Below are 16,952 nucleotides of genomic sequence, written 5' to 3'. Positions count from 1 at the left end.
ACATACAGGCAGAAAATCAGAAATGTAGATAGAAACTGGGAAATAGACAGGAACCCACTTATAAACTTGAGGCTCTGGCAGCCCAAAGGGTGTCCAGCCCAGCCCCCACCTAATGCAGACCACCACAACAACACATACTCTTTTATCAAAAGGAGCCTGAAAACTTTTTTTTTTTTTTTTGAAAACTTTTGATGTGAGTGGGATCATGGGTGCTCAAAGAGAGAAAACCTAGCAGGGGAAGAGGAGAGATTAGGATAGACTGCTTTGGAGGAGCTAAAGGGGTAAGGAAAGATAAGAACCTCAATTCTTTCCTTCCTGCAGGCCAAGCTCTCTTTAGATTTCTCCAAGAGAAATGAAAGACTGTTTTAAAATACTAGACTAAACTTTTTATTTCCATTCCTTGCCTCCTTTCTTCCCATGATACCCCTAGGAGATTTTATACCACTTCACGTCCATTTTCTAGATAAGAAAACTAAGGTTCAGACTGACATTGTTGAGCAACATGTGACCTCCAATATCTTTGAGTTCTTTATTCCCTGACAGGGGAGGGTCCACCTGAAAGTGGCTCACTCTTCACAGTTCTATCAGCTTCCTGTGAGGAGGCAGGAACCCAGGGGATTATTCTGCAGACCCACCCAGCACAGGCAGGAGGGGGACGCCTCCACACACCTCTGAGGTCCGATCCTATTGGAGCTGGCTATTTCCTGGCCCTAACTGTAGGGAAGGCAGGAACAAGGCTGCCCCCGACCTTGGGGTCCAGCTAGGGAGCTGCCCCTGCGTCATGTCATGTCATTCATGAACTCATTCATTCGGTGATCTGGGCTCAAGCTAGGCAATGCTGGAGCCCAGAAGATTTGAAGTCCCTAGGCTGAGGGAGGAGGACAGAGCTGGACACTCCAAGCCCCCATGGTCAGGGCTGTGGCTGAAGAAATGAGACTCAGAGGGTGACTGAATGACAGATAAGGAGTCAGGACCCTCAGGTCAACAAGGAGTTAAGGTAGGGATCAGAGAAAGGGGGGGAGGGTTAGATAAAAAGTCCTATGGGGGTGGAGGTGGGGCGGTTTATTCCAACACAGACCTCAGCTGCAGGTTGGGCAACCAGTGGAGAGCACATGTGCCCTGAATAAGAAGGGGTCCAATTTGGGAACAGGACAGACTGACAGGCGTGGGGTCGGCAGTGATCCGGACAGCCTTTGATATCCCCAGCGCAGCGTCCCCAGCTGCCTGTCTGACGCCAAACCTGCGTCCCCTTTCCTGGCCAGAGATCCGATGTCCTGGTGGCCCCCGACCTGGGGAAGGGATGTGGGGGAGGAAGGGGAGTGGGGGTGTTTCCTTTCATCGTCTCTCTGACCCAGGCCCAGGATGACCAGGAGTGGGGGGTGGAGGAGGGTTTGGGGGAGGAAAGGGGAGGGATGGTTTCCAGGCTCCTTAGCAAGGTCCTTAGGTCACAAGGTGACTGGAGTCGCGGGCATGTGGCACCAGGTCATTGTGGTGGGCAGCTGTGCCCGTGCTTTGCAACATCCCTGGCCTCCACCCACTCAGTGCCCAGAGCATCCCTCCCACCCAGTCGTGACAACCAAAAACACATCTCTAGACATCACCCAGTGTCCCCTGGAGGACTGAATGGCCCCTGGGTGGAACCCCAGCACTAGAAAATTCTCTGCAACAGGGGTTTTGTTCTTGGTGGACAAGAGTCGTATTAGCTACTCTTGTGTAGCACAGACTGGCTAGGCCTGGTTCTGAGAGCCAAGCGGGAATTAAACTCAGTAAATCCTTTCAACGATAATTACTACCCACTTCACAGAGGGGTAAACTGATACACAGAGTTTTGGTGAGTTGCTCAAGTCACACAGCTGGGGTTTAGTGCCACCGCCCTGAGAATCTGAGGGTCTAGCAGTAGCGGGGGTTCCCATCCTCAGAAGCCTGAGAACTCTTTCCCCACACCCCTCCATTCCAGCAGCTGCTACCCCTGTGCTTCCCTTTCACGTTCTCAGCCTTTCAACACTGGTTAAAGTGATCCCTTTTATTAAATTTGCTCTGTAAAAAAGTGCCTAGAGAGCTGGGATGTCCTGGGAGTACCACCCGCACCCTGATTTCTCCTGGGGGTGGAGAAGAGTTGAACCACCCCATGTTGGCAAATAAGCATTAAAAAATGTAAATGGGAAGGGCCACAACCCATCAATTTCATGACTTCCTACCTACCCTGGAAAAGCAGTCCATGGGCCTCAGACAGTAGGTTGGGGATGTTTGTAGCCCGGGATTGTGATACTGGGAAGGACCCTAAGGAGCATCAGCCAGGACTTGCTAAACGGGCGGTGGTCCAGTCCTACTGTACAATGTTACCCAGCATCAGAGAGACTGAGGTACTGCTGTATGCCTAACATATAACGGCACTGGGAGAAATGGTACAGCATGAAAGAAGCAGATTGCAGATTGATGTTTACAGCAAGAGGGCAGTGTGATCACAATAGCAAGATCTGACTTCATATTTTTTATAGGAATACAAACACATATTTAAGTTACATGTGTATGCATGAGTTCTGCTTTGCATTGTGTCCCCCTAAAAATTAATAAGAGAAAGACTGACCCCCAGGATCTCAGAATATGACCTTATTTGGAAACAGTGTGGTTGCAGATGTAATTAGTTGAGTCACACAGGAGTAGGCTGTGCTCCAGCACTATATGACTGGTGTACTTATACAAAGGGGAAATTTGGACACGGACTCACACACACAAGGAGACTATCATGTGACGATGGAGGGAGAAATGGGGTGACGCTTCTGTAAGCCAGGGAATGCCAGGGATTGCTAGCAAACCACTGGAAGCTGGGAGAGAGCATGGAACGGTTTCTCCTTTACAACTCTCAGGAGGAACCAATCCTGACCAAGTCCTTGATCTTGGAATTCTGGCCCCCAGAACTGTGAGACAATAAATTTCTGTTGTTTAAGCTTTCTACTTTGTGGTGCTTTGTTCGTGTAGCCCAAGGACACTAACAGCCTGTGTGTGTGTGTATGTGTGTGTGTGTAAAGTTTTAGTAAGAAATGTAACAAGTCAAATATATGGTGACGGAAGGAGAACTGACTCTGGGTGGTGAGCACACAATGGGATCTATAGATGATGTATTACAGAATTGTACACCTGAAATCTATGTAATTTTACTAACAATTGTCACCCCAATAAATTTTAATTAAAAAAAGAAATGTAACAAGCTGAGTTATGGTGGCCTTAATACACTAATTTTGTACAAATGAAATGGATTTAGGCAATATTTGCATAAAAAGATTAATTTCAAAACCAAAAAGTTTAACCCACCCTTAATGAATCTCCTGTTTCTAGGAGTACAAACAGGGATGCTCCTCCCTGCTTCATACTACAAACATTTCCAAATGAAGCACGAAAATGAATGCAAAGAAACTAACATGAAAGTACACCTTCAGACATTCGTGGTTAAATGGCTGTACTGAGAGCTAAAGATAGAGAGAGCTTCATGTTGCCAAGAAAAACTGATTTACAATTTTGAGGCAAAAAGGATATGCTTTTAGATAAATGTGTGAAGTCAAATAGCATAAATGCTGCTTGTTGGCGGGCTGGGGTGTGTATATAGATCTCATAAATTGCACTGAATACCACCTTTATTTTTTCTAGAAAATATCATTGTAGCAAGCCATTTTTCTTGATGCCAAAGAGCTACAAAATAGTTTCAAAATCAACCTGAAAATGCTTTCTTTCTTTTTGATGTGCAGGAAAAGCCCTGAATTCCTTGGGTGGTACCTGGAATGGAAGAAACGGCTTTTACGCAACACCAGGCCTGTCAATCAAATAAAAGAGGCAGGGCTCAGAGAGCGGATCTTCCCCTTTCTTGCAGCTTGGAAGGCTCCCCTTGATTTTCAACCTAGCAGAGAGAGGCAAGGGAGACGTGGGAGATCACACAGCCCATGAAGCAACAGAGCAGGATCTGGAATCTGGGTCTGTCAAGATCCCGGACATGCTCATCCTTAGCCAGATTTAATTCACACACCATATAACGCACCCATTTGAAGTGTGTAATTCCATAGTTTTTAGTATATTTACAGAGTTATGCAACCATCACTGCAGTCTAATTTTAGAACATTTTGATTACCCAAAAAGAAACCTCACCCTGTTAACAGTCACTGCCCATCCTCCTCCCCTCTAGTTATTTATGTCCAGGCAACCAGGAATCCATTTTCTGTCTATGGATTTGCCTATTCTGGATGTTTTATATAAATGGAATCACACACTATGTGGCCTTTTATGACTGGTATCTTTTACTAAGCATCATGTTGGAAGGTTCAACGCTGTTGTAGCATGAATTGGCAATTTATTCCTTTTCATGGCCAATATTATATTGTTCTACATAATATTCTATTGGACCACATTTTCTTTATCTATAAATTGATTGGTGGACATCTGGGTTGTTTCTTCTTTTTGGCTATTGTGAATCCTGCTGCTGTGAACATTCTTGCACACATTTCTGTGTGAATGAGTGTTTTCAATTATCTTGGGTGGATACTTAGAAGTGGAATTGTGGATCACATGGTAACTCCATGTTTATTTAACCTTCTGAGGAGCTGTCAGACTGTTTTACAAAGCGGCTGCATCTGCCTGTTCAGAAATGTACAGGATTCATTCATTCGTTTGATGAATGAATGATACATACATTCTACATCATTTGATATGCAATGAATATGTATCCAGGCGTTCCTATTGGCACTATTCTAGGTGCTGGGAACACAGCAAAAAAACATCAGACGGGGTGTATGAGGTGGGGTACAAGTCCGGGAAAGCCTCCCTCAGAGGTGATATTTGAGCAAGATTTAAAGGAGGTCAAGCAGTGAGCTGGAAAGATACTCTGGGGAAAGAACACACGGGGTGGAGGGAACAGAGAGTGCAAAGGCTCAGAGGTGGGAATGAATGAAATGAACATATTTGAGGAACACGGGGTGTGGAGTAAGGAGGGGGAAAGTGGAGGGAGATGAGGACAGAAAGTGATGCCGGCAGATTATTTAGGATCTAATGGGCTATCGTGAGCCCTAATGACCGCTCCTGGCATTCTGGAAGTAGATGCAACCCCAGCCCAGGCAATGAAAAAAACCAGGCTGCCGCCTGGGGCACCCAAGATCACGCGGCAGAGCCTCCTGCTCCTCCAACTTCGTAAGGTCCTACCAGCCTTCCTGTCCCACCACCTTTTTCCAAATGATTCCAGCCTGGCTTCTGGTCTCAGCTTCACAGCATCCCAGCGTCCTGGACTACGTGCAATGTCCCCATTGCAAAGGAGGGAGTACAGCTCCAGCGTCCAGAAGCCCCTGGCTCAGAGCAGGGCCAGGCATAGCGGGGCGTCGGGGGTCTTAAGTCCCGTTAATAAACGGGAAACTTCCCCGCCAAATTTTCAGGAAGTTAAGAACCGGTTCCACCTTGCCCTGGCGCCGGGGGCTGCCCCGAAGGTCCTTAACCCTTTCCGTAGCAACCTGCTGCCATCCCCATGGCAACTGGGGCGGGACCAAACCAGCCCCACAGGTTCCGGATTCAGGCAGCAGCCGAGAGTCTCGCCTTAGGTGGGAGTCCGCGCCGCGCCTACTGGCCCTTTAAGAGACTCCGCCTGTTAGGCTTCAAAACGCTTTGATTGGTTCCGAGAGCAGCCGAGCACAGCCGAACTTGACGCACCGCCCGCAGCCTTCCTTATCCACCTCCCACGCGGCTCAGCGGCCGCACCAGCCAATCGCTGACCGGCGCGCCGACCCTCATCTGCATGGTCAAGTCCCAGTGAACACCCGCACCCAATCCGACCGCTCGCTGAGGCCATTATTAGCATGCCGGGGGCGGAGTGGGGCGGGGCGGGCGGCAGGGGAGGGCTCGAGGCGGTTGGTTGGAGCGTCGCAGCACCGGAGAGGTCCGGGAAAGTTTCTTTGGAGGTGAAAACAGCAGGGGAACTCGGGGCCCTGCGAGGGGGCGGGAGCACTGGGGTCCCGAGGTCGGGTGGGGGACCGTCCCAGGCCAGGGGAGCAGGACCAGGGCCTCCCGGCGGCCGCTCGCCCAACAAAGGATCCCTGAGGTGCCCGCCCTGGAGGCCCTCCCAGCCCCCGGATCCGGCCCCCCCGAAGCGCTCCGGGCCCGGCATTCCGAGGCTCCCCAGCCAGGCCCCGCGGTCGGCGGCTCGGGCGCCCCTCACTCGGCTTTACGTCTGCGTTCCAGGTGCGGCCGGGAGCCGCCATGTCCCACGGCTCCAAGCAGCCCGGCGCGGCGGCCGCGTGAGTGCGACATCCCCTCCCCTCATCCCACTCGAGGCTGCAGCTAAGCCCCCGCCCACCCCATCGGAACTCCTCGAGCCGTCCCCCAGCGTCTTGACTCCCCACCACCCACCCGGGCAGGCCGTCATCTAGAGCCCCCACGGGCTTCTAACCCCACCCCGGCTCAAGGCCTTCCCAGGGGTCCCTACTGGCCCTAGTAACGCTCCAGCCCCGACCCGTCCCCTCAGGACTCAGGCCCCCACGCTGCTGCCAGATCCGCCGTCAGAGTGGGGGGTGGAGGTGACCTGGCGTCCCATGGCTCCAGGCCGGCGGGTGGCAAGGCTCCTGGACAGCATGGGGGCTTCGTGGTCTCTGTCAAGCAAGAGCGCGGCGAGGGCCCGCGGGCCGGCGAGAAGGGATCCCAGGAAGAGGAGGTGAGAGTCCCCGCGTTGTGGTGGGAGAGGTCCTGGGTCTCGCACCACAGCCTTGAAGCCCCGCCTTGGACTAGATTTGAATTTGCTGTGGCTCCGCCCACAGTCCAGATTTCTCTCTGGAACCTGAGACCCCACCTCTGCCAGGTGCCACGCCCCCGAACGTCCACTGCCACTCCAGTTCAGGCCCCGCCCACTATCGAATACCAGCTCCTCCCACTGCTCACCTTCCCGCGGAAGGCAACTTCCGCAGGTCCGGTGGGCCCTTTATACAGAGCAAGCCACGCCTATATTACAGAGGCCACACCCACAACAAGTCAGCCCCGAACCCACGTCCCCGGTACCTCTGATCCTCTCACCCCGGACCAGGGTACCTCTAAGTCCCCTCACAACGCTAGCCACACCTTCAGGCCTTCCGGGTTCTACCTCCTAGCTAGGCCCCGCCCACGTCCTCCAAAGCCCCGCCCCAGACCCCTTCCAATGGGGCGGCCCGGTTCTGCAGCCGGTCAAGAAGCGTGGCTGGCCCAAGGGCAAGAAGCGGAAGAAGATCCTGCCGAACGGTCCCAAAGCACCGGTCACCGGCTACGTGCGCTTCCTGAATGAGCGGCGCGAGCAGATCCGCACGCGCCACCCGGACCTGCCCTTTCCCGAGATCACCAAGATGCTGGGCGCCGAGTGGAGCAAACTGCAGCCGGCTGAGAAGCAGGTGGACGGCAGGGGGCGGCGGATGGGGCCGGCACGGTACCACTGACCTCCCCCCATCCACTCGGACAAAGCCCGCAGCCACAGCCCCCAAAGGGTGTGGAGGGTCCTTCCTTCCGGTCAGAGAACTGACCACCCATGAAGCCTCCCCAGCTTGATGTGGGAGGGTAGCAGTAGGTGAGAGTAGACGTGAAACTTCACCAGTGTGGTCACCCAATGTCTAAAGACGTAGGAATGGGGACTGGATTTTTATGTAAAACCTTCTGATTTTCAAATCCTGGTAATTTAAAAATTGCAAAAACATCAGGGAAAGGTAACAAAAACCACCACCTGTTTGCTCCCTCATAATTGGGATTTTAACAGGCAAAATGGATGCAGGAAGGCAGCCTGGAGGTGGGGGCCTGCCGTCACTCCAACCGGTGATTTATAAAGGCTGGAGTTGGGGTGGGGAGCTAGGAGGTGCCCTGAGCAACAGGCTGAAGGGCGGGGTTTTGTCTGAAGGGTAGTAGGGAGTCCTGGGAAGGTGCAGCACGGTAAACTGAGTGATGGAGATGGGGGCCTGGCCTTGGAGGCCGCCCCTGCCCTCAGGCTGGGCCAAGCTTTCTCATGCCACCTGCCAGCGGTACCTGGACGAGGCTGAGCGGGAGAAGCAGCAGTACATGAAGGAGCTTCGGGCGTACCAGCAGTCGGAAGCCTACAAGATGTGTACCGAGAAGATCCAGGAAAAGAAGATCAAGAAAGGTGGGAGGGCCCCAGCAGCTGAATGGATGCTCTGAGATAGATGACCCTGGCAGATCAACCTGTCCCCCTCCGAGGGGTTCATATGGGGGAGGGGAAAGAGGGTGTTCCAGGCATGTAACAGCGCATGTAAAGCAAAGCAGGGTCAGAGGAGACCTGGGAGGCTGACCCTGCCCTCCCCCCCCCACCAGAGGACTCTGGCTCCGGGCTCATGAATACTCTCTTGAATGGACACAAGGTAAGTGCCTCTCCTCCAAGGAGAGCACCTGGGTGAGAGGTCTGGAGGTCTTTAGGCCCTCGGGATGAACCAGACCTACACTCATGGGAGGAAGTGGGCGCCCTTGTTCATACTGTGCAAGTAGAGGCCCTGGGAATGTTGAACGGACTCGAACCAAAGTGGTTCGAGGAGATACTGCCCCCAAGCTTGGGGGACGCCCCCTTAAACAAAAAATATATATATATTGCCACCTGTCTTGTCCCAGGGTGGAGACTGCGATGGCTTCTCCACCTTCGACGTCCCCATTTTCACTGAAGAGTTCTTGGACCAAAACAAAGGTGAGCGCCAACTAGGGGTTCTTGGGGAAGCAGGTGTTAGGAGAGAGGATGGGCCAAGAGGGTTGGTTCCAGGGCCACAGGCAGTGGGTGGGGGGAACTTACCCCTAAAAGCCGAGCCCTCTTCCTCCCCCCGCCCCGAGGCACAGCACAGACGGAAGGCCTGGCGGGGGTCACAGCTAGGGCAAAGGCCGGGCAGAGGGAAAGGGAGGAAGCCCCAGGCTGACCCAACTCCCCGCTGCAGCGCGGGAGGCGGAGCTGCGGCGCTTGCGGAAGATGAACGTGGCCTTCGAGGAGCAGAATGCGGTGTTGCAGAGGCACACGCAGAACATGAGCAGCGCGCGCGAGCGCCTGGAGCAGGAGCTGGCGCTGGAAGAGCGGCGGATGCTGGCGCTGCAGCAGCAGCTCCAGGCCGTGCGCCAGGCGCTCACTGCCAGCTTCGCCTCGCTGCCAGTGCCGGGTGCGGAAGCCCCGCCCCCGCCCGCCGAGTCCCGCCCCCACTGCGCCCGTAACTACCTGGAGCTCGGCCCCGACTCGCCCGGAGTCTGGCCCTAGCTGACTCCGCCTACCCTGCCCTATGACCTAGCGAGTTATCTCTATGACCCTCCCCCGCGAGCCCCTACCCACTGACCCGGACTCCCTCCATAAACCCCTGCTTCTCCCCAGACCACCCCGCTAACCCCACCTCTGACCACCCGAGCCCAGTTCCCTATGACCCCCTAACGACCCAGAGCCTGGCTAGCGCCCACCTCGTCTGGCTGCCCCGCCCCCGGCCACCCCCCGTAGCCCCACCCTCTGCCGCTCCCCTAACCGCTCCCAGCTCTAAGCGCCGCTGCCCCGCCCTCCTTGACCCCTGCCAGCGCCAGGCCCGCCCTCACCCTCGGCCCCGCCTGCTGCAATCCCCTCCGACCCGGCCTTTCACAAGTGTCTTCAGTTGACCTTGGCTAACTCCTGCCCCAGTAGATCCCGTACCCCCCACCAGGACCTCGCCTCCGCCAACTAACACCCCCACCCACAACTGACGTTGGTGTTTTCCAGTTTGGATGCCCTGACCACCCGGCCCCCTCGACAAGTGCCAAGAGCCCCCTCCCCAGGGCCCTGCCCTTACCCTCAGACCTCTGTTCCTGTGGAGTCCAAATCGCGGTGATTCCCGCGCTGGGCTCGTCTGACCCGTCCCCTGCAATCTCCAGGCACGGGCGAGACGCCCACGCTCAGCACGGTGGATTTCTACATGGCCCGGCTGCACGGTGCCATCGAGCGCGACCCTGCCCAGCATGAGAAGCTCATCGTTCGTATCAAGGAGATCCTAGCCCAGGTCCCCAGGTGTGTGCACAGGCTGGTCTGCCCGGCGCACTCAGCCTAGGTGGGGTGGCCCTGCATGGGGGGCAACCTCAGGTTAGACCTGCCTTGCGGGCCTCTGCGGAAATGCCTGCATTTCGTCCTCCAGTGGGGTTCCCGGGGTCTGTGGGTACAGCGGGGTGGGATCCCGCAGCTAGATCTTGTTTCGAGGATCCTGCCCATGCGAGATTTACCAGGTGGGACTTATTTGACACATACGCGGGTAATGGCGGGACCACTGGGTGGGTGCTGATCAGGTCTTGAATTGTATTAACGCTGCCAGCCCGCCTTGACCAGTGAGATCCACTCCTTTTGACTAAAACTTCCCCAAAGCTTCTTGGTGGGTTATTCTGGGTAAATTCTGGCTGCCGAGGTTTGATGGGATCAACTTCGGGCCCCACATCCTCACATCTGTGTGAAGGAGCTGAGGGTGGGTGGCTCTCGGAGGATGGGATTGGGGGCTGAGAGATGATGGAGTCCCCCATCAGAACTTCCCTTTGTCCTGTCGCAGTGAGCACCTATGAGGGCATCGGCCACCCTGGGGATCCAGAGAAGACCAAGCTCTGGTCATGGCCCCTCCCTCACCCCCACCCACTGGAGGAGGGGTGGTGGTCTACCCTTTGGGGCCAGGCCTGATCCTGCACCTTGGGGGCTCCAGCCCCCCTAAAATTAAATTTCTGTAGCATCCCTTTAGCTTTCAACCTCCCCAGTACCTGGAACCCTGAGAAGTCACCCGCCATGCACAACGAACATAGAACCCCATGACCTCACAGGGCACATCACGGTTCAGGGACATGGGAACACCACCCGTGAGCAGCATAAACCAGGACACAGGGACTCAGCAGCTCACACGCCTGGTGTGGGAGGGGGACACAGGCTACACCAACTCTCCAAGACCCGCCCCAGGACACAGGACAGCAAACCCACACTTGACACTGGGTGGGACCACCTGAAGGTGCTGACCACAAGTGCCCCACATCAGTAGGCACTGCGGGACACGCTCTCACACTTGGGCAGGGCCCTCTGCTTGTCACCCTCAAATTCCTGCACCCCAGGATGGGGGTGCTGGTACTGACCACCCTGTCCAGCCGAGGGACGCTTGTGGAAGCAGCCCCTTTGCCACCACTTAATCTGACTTTTTAAATAAAAAAGTTGAATTTGAACTTAACGCTTGTGAGTGTGCTTTTTGTTGGGGAATGGACCAGAAGATGTGCCCAGGACCCCCAAGATGCCGCTGCGGGGATCCCAGACCTACCCTCCCCCGCCCCTGGCAACTAGGAACCCACTTCCTGTCTCTGTGGATGTGCCTGTTCTGGACATTTCGCATCAATGGAATCACACCCTGTGAGGCCTTGTGTCCGGCTTCTCTTGTTGAGTACCCTGTGTTCAAGGTCCGGCCACGTTGTAGCGAGTGTCACGTTTTGCAGGGTTTTAACTTGACATAAGTTTTCTTACGTCATCCAAAGCCTGCAACTTGCCTTTTTCCATCAATGTCTGGTTTCTGAGATTATTCCAAGGTTGGAGACCCCTTTTACTCTGCCTTACATCATTCCACTGTTGTTTATTGAGCCAAAATTCCTGATGCCTGCCTAGTGTTATATTCCAAGGGGATTCTTGCAGATGCCTCCTGATGCCAGAGCCTCTTTCTTCATTTGTAACCTGGGGATCTATTTATTCCCCCACCAAAGATGGCCTGAGCACCCGCTGTGTGTCAGGCACTGAGCAGCCGGGGAACAAGAGACCAGAACCCCTGCCCTCCTGGAGCTGACATTCCAGTTGGGGAGACAGACAGGACACGAGATTAGTAAAATACCTGATACGTCGGGTGATGCTCAATGCTAGGGAGAAAAAGAAAGCGGGGAAGAGAGAGGAGGTGGTGAGAGGAGGTGACATTTGAACAAAGAGCTGATGGAAGCGAGGGAAGGAACCACATGGAGACCCGAGAGGTGTTCCGGGCAAAGGACACAGCAGGTGCAAAGGCCCTGGGGCAGGACCATGTCTGGCATGTTGGGGGAACAGAGAGGAGCTCTCCTGTGGCTGGAGCAGAGTGAGCCAGGAAGAGAAGGAGGAGGTGACGGCAGGGAGGGGACGGGGTAGGTCCTGCAGGGTGGTGTAGGCTGTGGGGAGGATTTGAGCTTCATGCTGAGCGACGTGGGAGACTTGCAGTGCTGTGGGCAGAGATGGGACAGGATGTGGTTTAGGATATAACAGGATGACCCTCCTCCCACCTCTTTGGGTTGTTGCGGGATTAAATTAGCGCGCCTCGCAGAGAGTGAGCGCTCTGGCGCGCTCAGCTGTCCCAGTCCTTATTTGTGATCCCGGTTTTTCCTGGGCCGCTACTCAGGCCCCTGCGGACCGCCCGGCGTCCCCTGGGAGCATGCAGCTGGCCCTGGCAGGGCCCGAACACCTGGGGCCCAGCTCCCCCTCTACACCCCACGGTGTCGCCTTCCTGGGCGGCTCGTGTTCCCGGATCCCCTTACACTGGCGGCTCGGCTGTCGCGCCCTGGGCCGGGGGAGGGGAGGCTGCAGGAAACAGTGGATCCGGCGGCGGCGGAGGCGGTGGCCCTGGTGGCCGAGCTCCTCCGGCCATGGAGAGTGCGGCGGCCCGCGAGGCCCGGGGGGCCGAGGCCCCGCGCCCGCCTGCGCCCCCGCCCTCGCCCTCGGAGCCCCCGCCCGCGCCCCGCGCCCGGCCGCGCCTCGTCTTCCGCACGCAGCTGGCGCACGGCAGCCCCACCGGCAAGATCGAGGGCTTCACCAACGTCCGCGAGCTCTATGCCAAGATCGCCGAAGCATTTGGGATCGCGCCCACCGAGGTGAGGGCCTGGACCCCCAGCGACCGACTGGGCTGACCTGGGGTAGGGGCGGAGATTGGACCCCTGATCTGGGGGCCTCGGATCCCCCATTCCTGGATGGAGGGAACCCGATCTCCGGATCCCAGAGTCGTGCTCCTCAGATCCAGAGGTGCCCATACCCTGGGGATGAACACTTTGCACAAAAGATGAGCAGGTTTTAAGCTTATTGGGTCCCTAAATGTCCTGGAACTCACTCCACCCACCCAGCTAGGGTGGATCCCAGCCCTCAGAGAAACGCCTCTCTGGTTCCTGGGCGCGGCTGGGGCCGAGTATTCCAGGCAGCCCCCCTCCGGACGAGACGCTGGTGGCTGGCGGGGTCAGGGGCTGGGCTGCAGAGCAGTGCGCTTCGCAACCCCCAGGGGGCGCCAGCACATACAGAAAGGCCTGAAAAAAGATGGTCTGGGGGTCAGCTCACCAAAGGGTTAACATTGGAAACCTGCGGGGCTGGAGAGAGAGGGTCTCTTCCTGCCCAAAGACTCCTCACCCTGCTCCCCATTCTAGGGACCCCAGTCTCCTCTCCCCTCACCCCATTCTGAGGGTCCCATGGGTGGGATCCTGGTGGCCAGGTGACTGGGCCAGTTTTATGCCTCTTTGTGTCTCGGTTTCCCTATCAGGACCCTGAGCCCATTGGCTGGTGGTCCTGCGCAGACAGTGGGGGATGAGCGCTGTCATTAATACTGGGCTCCCCCTCCCCTCGGGACAGATCTTATTCTGCACCCTAAATAGCCACAAAGTGGACATGCAGAAACTTCTGGGAGGCCAGATAGGACTGGAGGACTTTATCTTTGCGCATGTGCGCGGTGAGACCAAGGAGGTGGAGGTAACGAAGACAGAGGATGCCCTGGGGCTGACCATCACGGACAACGGGGCCGGCTACGCCTTCATCAAGGTGCCTGCAGGGGTGGGAGGAGGGGACTCCCCGACTGCTCGGTGAACTGGTATAAGTGGGCTCTGGAGACCAGGGAAGGGGTTGTCCCGCAAGTGACTTTGAGTCCCTGCAGAGGATCAAGGAGGGCAGCATCATCAACAGAATTGAGGCTGTGTGCGTGGGCGATAGCATCGAAGCCATCAACGACCACTCCATCGTCGGCTGCCGCCACTACGAAGTCGCCAAGATGCTCCGTGAACTGCCCAAGTCCCAGCCCTTCACCCTGCGCCTGGTGCAGCCCAAGAGAGCCTTCGGTGAGGGCCACCTGTCTGGTGGGGGGAGCTCATCCGGGAATGGGTTATCTGCATGTCCAGGACAGTGAGGGTGGGAAGATGGGATGGGACAGAAGGTTCTGGACGCCTCTGATGAGCTTCTGGCACTGTGTCAGAAACAGGTAGGTAGTTTCTATAGTGTTATGCAGTCTGTCTGGGGTGGAGGGACATGGGGGGAAGTTTGCGAAGATCAGGAAAGAGGTGTCCAGATCTATTTTGTCACCTGGCTGGGAGCTCTTAAAGGACTGCTTTGAGGCTACAGTGAGTTCTGGAGAATGGATTTCTTTTTTTTTTCCCCTTTCTTCCGCCTCCCTCCCCCACCCCCACCCCCACCCCCACCCCCACCCCCACCCCCACCCCCACCCCCACCTTCCCAACTCCGGTTCAAGCCGTTGTTTCTCAGTCTAGTTGTGGAGGACACAGCTCCTCGGCTCATGCTGGTGTTATGAGCCTTGCGCTCCCCCTGGCTGAGGCAGCTCACCGCAGCCCAGCTCCAGGGGGAGCTGTTGTTCACAATCTTAGCTGTAGAGGGCGCAGCTCACTGGCCCATGTGGGAATCAAACCGGCAACTTCGGCGCTGTTAGGCGCCGGGTGCTCCAGCCACCTGAGCCACCGGGCTGGCCCCTAAAGAATGGTTTTCAAAGTGAGTTCTAGAATGGTGCTTTTCAAAGAGAAGTCTGCAGTCCATGGATGACATAAGGAGCTTGCCCTAGAAGCGGGCTTCTTCACCTCAGTACTATTGACGTTGGGGGGCCAGATCACTGTGGTGGGTACATCTTGGGCACTGTAGGGTGCTAAGCAGCACCTCTGGCTTTGACCCAACAGATGTCAGTGGCTCCCCCAAGTTGTGACAACCAAAAATGCCTCAGATATTGTCAATGCCCCCTCTAGGACAATCACGCCTCTGCCACCATGGGCTTGAGAACCCCCGGTCTAGAACGGTGATTACCCTGGTTTGTTGAGCAGACTTTTTTTCATGGCTAGACTTACTCAAGAAAGGACGGTGTGTGTTCATTGCCATTCTGGCACAGCCTTCTTCTCTCATGGTGGACTGACACTTTGAGCAGCACTGTTGTAGAACAAGAGGTTCTAGAAGTGCCCTTGTATATCTGGAGAAAGGCCCTAAGGAGAGTGAGACAGGATGGGATTCTAGATATACTCTGTTTCATGGCAATGAACTCTGAAGGCCATTCCTACAAGTTAGGAACAACCAGTCATAGAGCAACCTTCTGGCCACAGGAAGGTCTCAAGTCCCTTCTAGAGAGTCATTTTAAGACGGGGAGGGAAATTTGGGGGAAGAAAGGATTTCAAGCAAAGTCTCTAAAGATATACCCATAGACATAAAGAGGCCTTTAAAGGATAAGAAGGTTCTGGAAAGTCTCAGCTGGTGGCTTCCCAGTGTTTACAAAGAGTGCATCCACCCAGAACACATGCCCCTCCCCCACGCTGTCTCCTCCAGATATGATCGGCCAGAGGAGCCGGAGCAGCAAATGCCCCGTGGAAGCAAAAGTGACCAGCGGGCGGGAGACCCTACGGCTTCGTTCTGGGGGGGCCGCCACCGTAGAGGAAGTGGTGAGTGAAGGGCAAAGGGGTCTTCAGGGGCTTTTGCACCTAGAGCTCTGCTGCTAAGTCACTGTGACCTTAGGTAAGACCTTCTCCTTCACCCAACTTCAATTTCTCCACCTGCAAAGTGGGTCTCCGTGGTGAGGCAGGGCAATAGTGGTCGTACAGAAGCATTGACACGTGAGGTCTCAGCCTGCTCTCACCCAGAGGGTGGGCCCAGGAGGGGGATGGGCTGGAGGACAGCCAAGATTCTGACCCTCTGCTTTGTCCCCCTACACACCCAGCCCAGTGAATTTGAGGAGGAGGCATCTCGGAGGGTGGATGACCTGCTAGAGAGTTACATGGGCATTCGGGACCCAGAGCTGGGTAAGGGGCCAGGGTAAGCCGGGTGGACCCTGGGGGGAGGCCAGCCCACAGGGAGGAGGTAGGGGGTCCCAAGAGGAAGATGGGGCCCCAGGAGCATCCTTACCCACTTCCCCTCCCACTCTGGCAGCGTCCACCATGGTGGAGACATCCAAGAAGACGACGAGCGTTCAGGAGTTTGCGCGCCATTTAGACTCCGTCTTGGGCGAGTTCGCCTTCCCGGACGAGTTTGTGGTGGAGGTGTGGGCCGCCATCGGCGAGGCCAGGGAGGCCTGTGGCTAGTCTGTCCTGGGGCCGAGCGCAGCCCCAGCCCGGAGGCCAGTCCCCTTCCCCAGCCCTGCCGGCCGGTTCCCGAAGCCCAGCCCTGCTCCAGAGCCCAGCCCAGATCTGAGACCCAGCCCTCCTCTAGAGCCCAGCCCAGATCTGAGACCCAGCCCTCCTCTAGAGCCCAGCCCAGATCTGAGACCCAGCCCTGCTCCAGAGCCCAGCCCAGATCTGAGACCCAGCCCTCCTCTAGAGCCCAGCCCAGATCTGAGACCCAGCCCTTCTCTAGAGCCCAGGCCAGATCTGAGACCGAGGTCATCTCTAGAACCTATACCAGTTCTGAAACCAAGCCCAGCTCTGAGACCAAGCCCTGCTCTAGACTCCAAGCCAGCTCTGAGGCCAAGTTCATCTCTAGAACCGCACCTGATGCTGAGACCCAACCCAGCTCTAGAACCCAGGCTAGCTCTGAGACCAAATTCACCTCTAGAATCCATACCAGTTCCGAGACCAAGCCCAGCTCTGAGACAAAGCCCTGTTCTAGAACCAAGCTCAGTTCTGAGACCAAGCCCTGCTCTAGACCCCAGACCAGCTCCGAGACTAAGTTCATCTCTAGAACCTCATCTGGTTCTGAGACCCAACCCAGCTCCAGAGCTCAGCCCAGTTCCAAAACCCAGCCCTCCTCTAGAACCCAGGACAGCTCTGAG

The 16,952-nt window shown here is 56.0% G+C and overlaps 2 protein-coding genes across 7 annotated transcripts; both read left to right on the top strand.

The window, feature by feature from the left end:
- Positions 1-5,855: 5,855 nt before the first annotated feature.
- On the top strand, positions 5,856-11,173 carry HMG20B (high mobility group 20B). 6 transcript variants are annotated; one of them, XM_081076728.1, is made up of 10 exons: positions 5,856-5,908; positions 6,211-6,266; positions 6,571-6,679; positions 7,179-7,382; positions 7,999-8,119; positions 8,308-8,354; positions 8,599-8,671; positions 8,913-9,128; positions 9,859-9,991; positions 10,518-11,173. In XM_081076728.1, the coding sequence occupies exons 2-10, from the start codon at positions 6,229-6,231 to the stop codon at positions 10,528-10,530; spliced, it is 954 nt and encodes a 317-aa protein (XP_080932854.1). In that variant the 5' UTR covers positions 5,856-5,908; positions 6,211-6,228; the 3' UTR covers positions 10,531-11,173. The 6 variants fall into 6 exon arrangements, with proteins under 6 accessions (XP_080932854.1, XP_080932852.1, XP_080932850.1 ...); XM_081076726.1 differs by having other exon boundaries at positions 7,110-7,382; XM_081076724.1 differs by having other exon boundaries at positions 5,856-5,930; positions 7,110-7,382.
- Positions 11,174-12,594: 1,421 nt separating this feature from the next.
- Positions 12,595-16,392, top strand: LOC308509072 (PDZ domain-containing protein GIPC3; the record flags this gene model as incomplete). The annotated part of the gene is made up of 6 exons (XM_081076730.1): positions 12,595-12,819; positions 13,562-13,747; positions 13,860-14,040; positions 15,518-15,630; positions 15,906-15,987; positions 16,115-16,392. 6 exons carry the CDS (start codon positions 12,595-12,597, stop codon positions 16,264-16,266), a joined length of 939 nt encoding a protein of 312 aa, XP_080932856.1. The 3' UTR covers positions 16,267-16,392.
- Positions 16,393-16,952: the final 560 nt, after the last annotated feature.

Source organism: Rhinolophus hipposideros (genome assembly GCF_964194185.1).
Source record: "Rhinolophus hipposideros genome assembly, chromosome: 16".
NCBI lineage: Eukaryota > Metazoa > Chordata > Mammalia > Chiroptera > Rhinolophidae > Rhinolophus > Rhinolophus hipposideros.
This window is presented reverse-complemented; position numbering and strand designations above follow the sequence as displayed.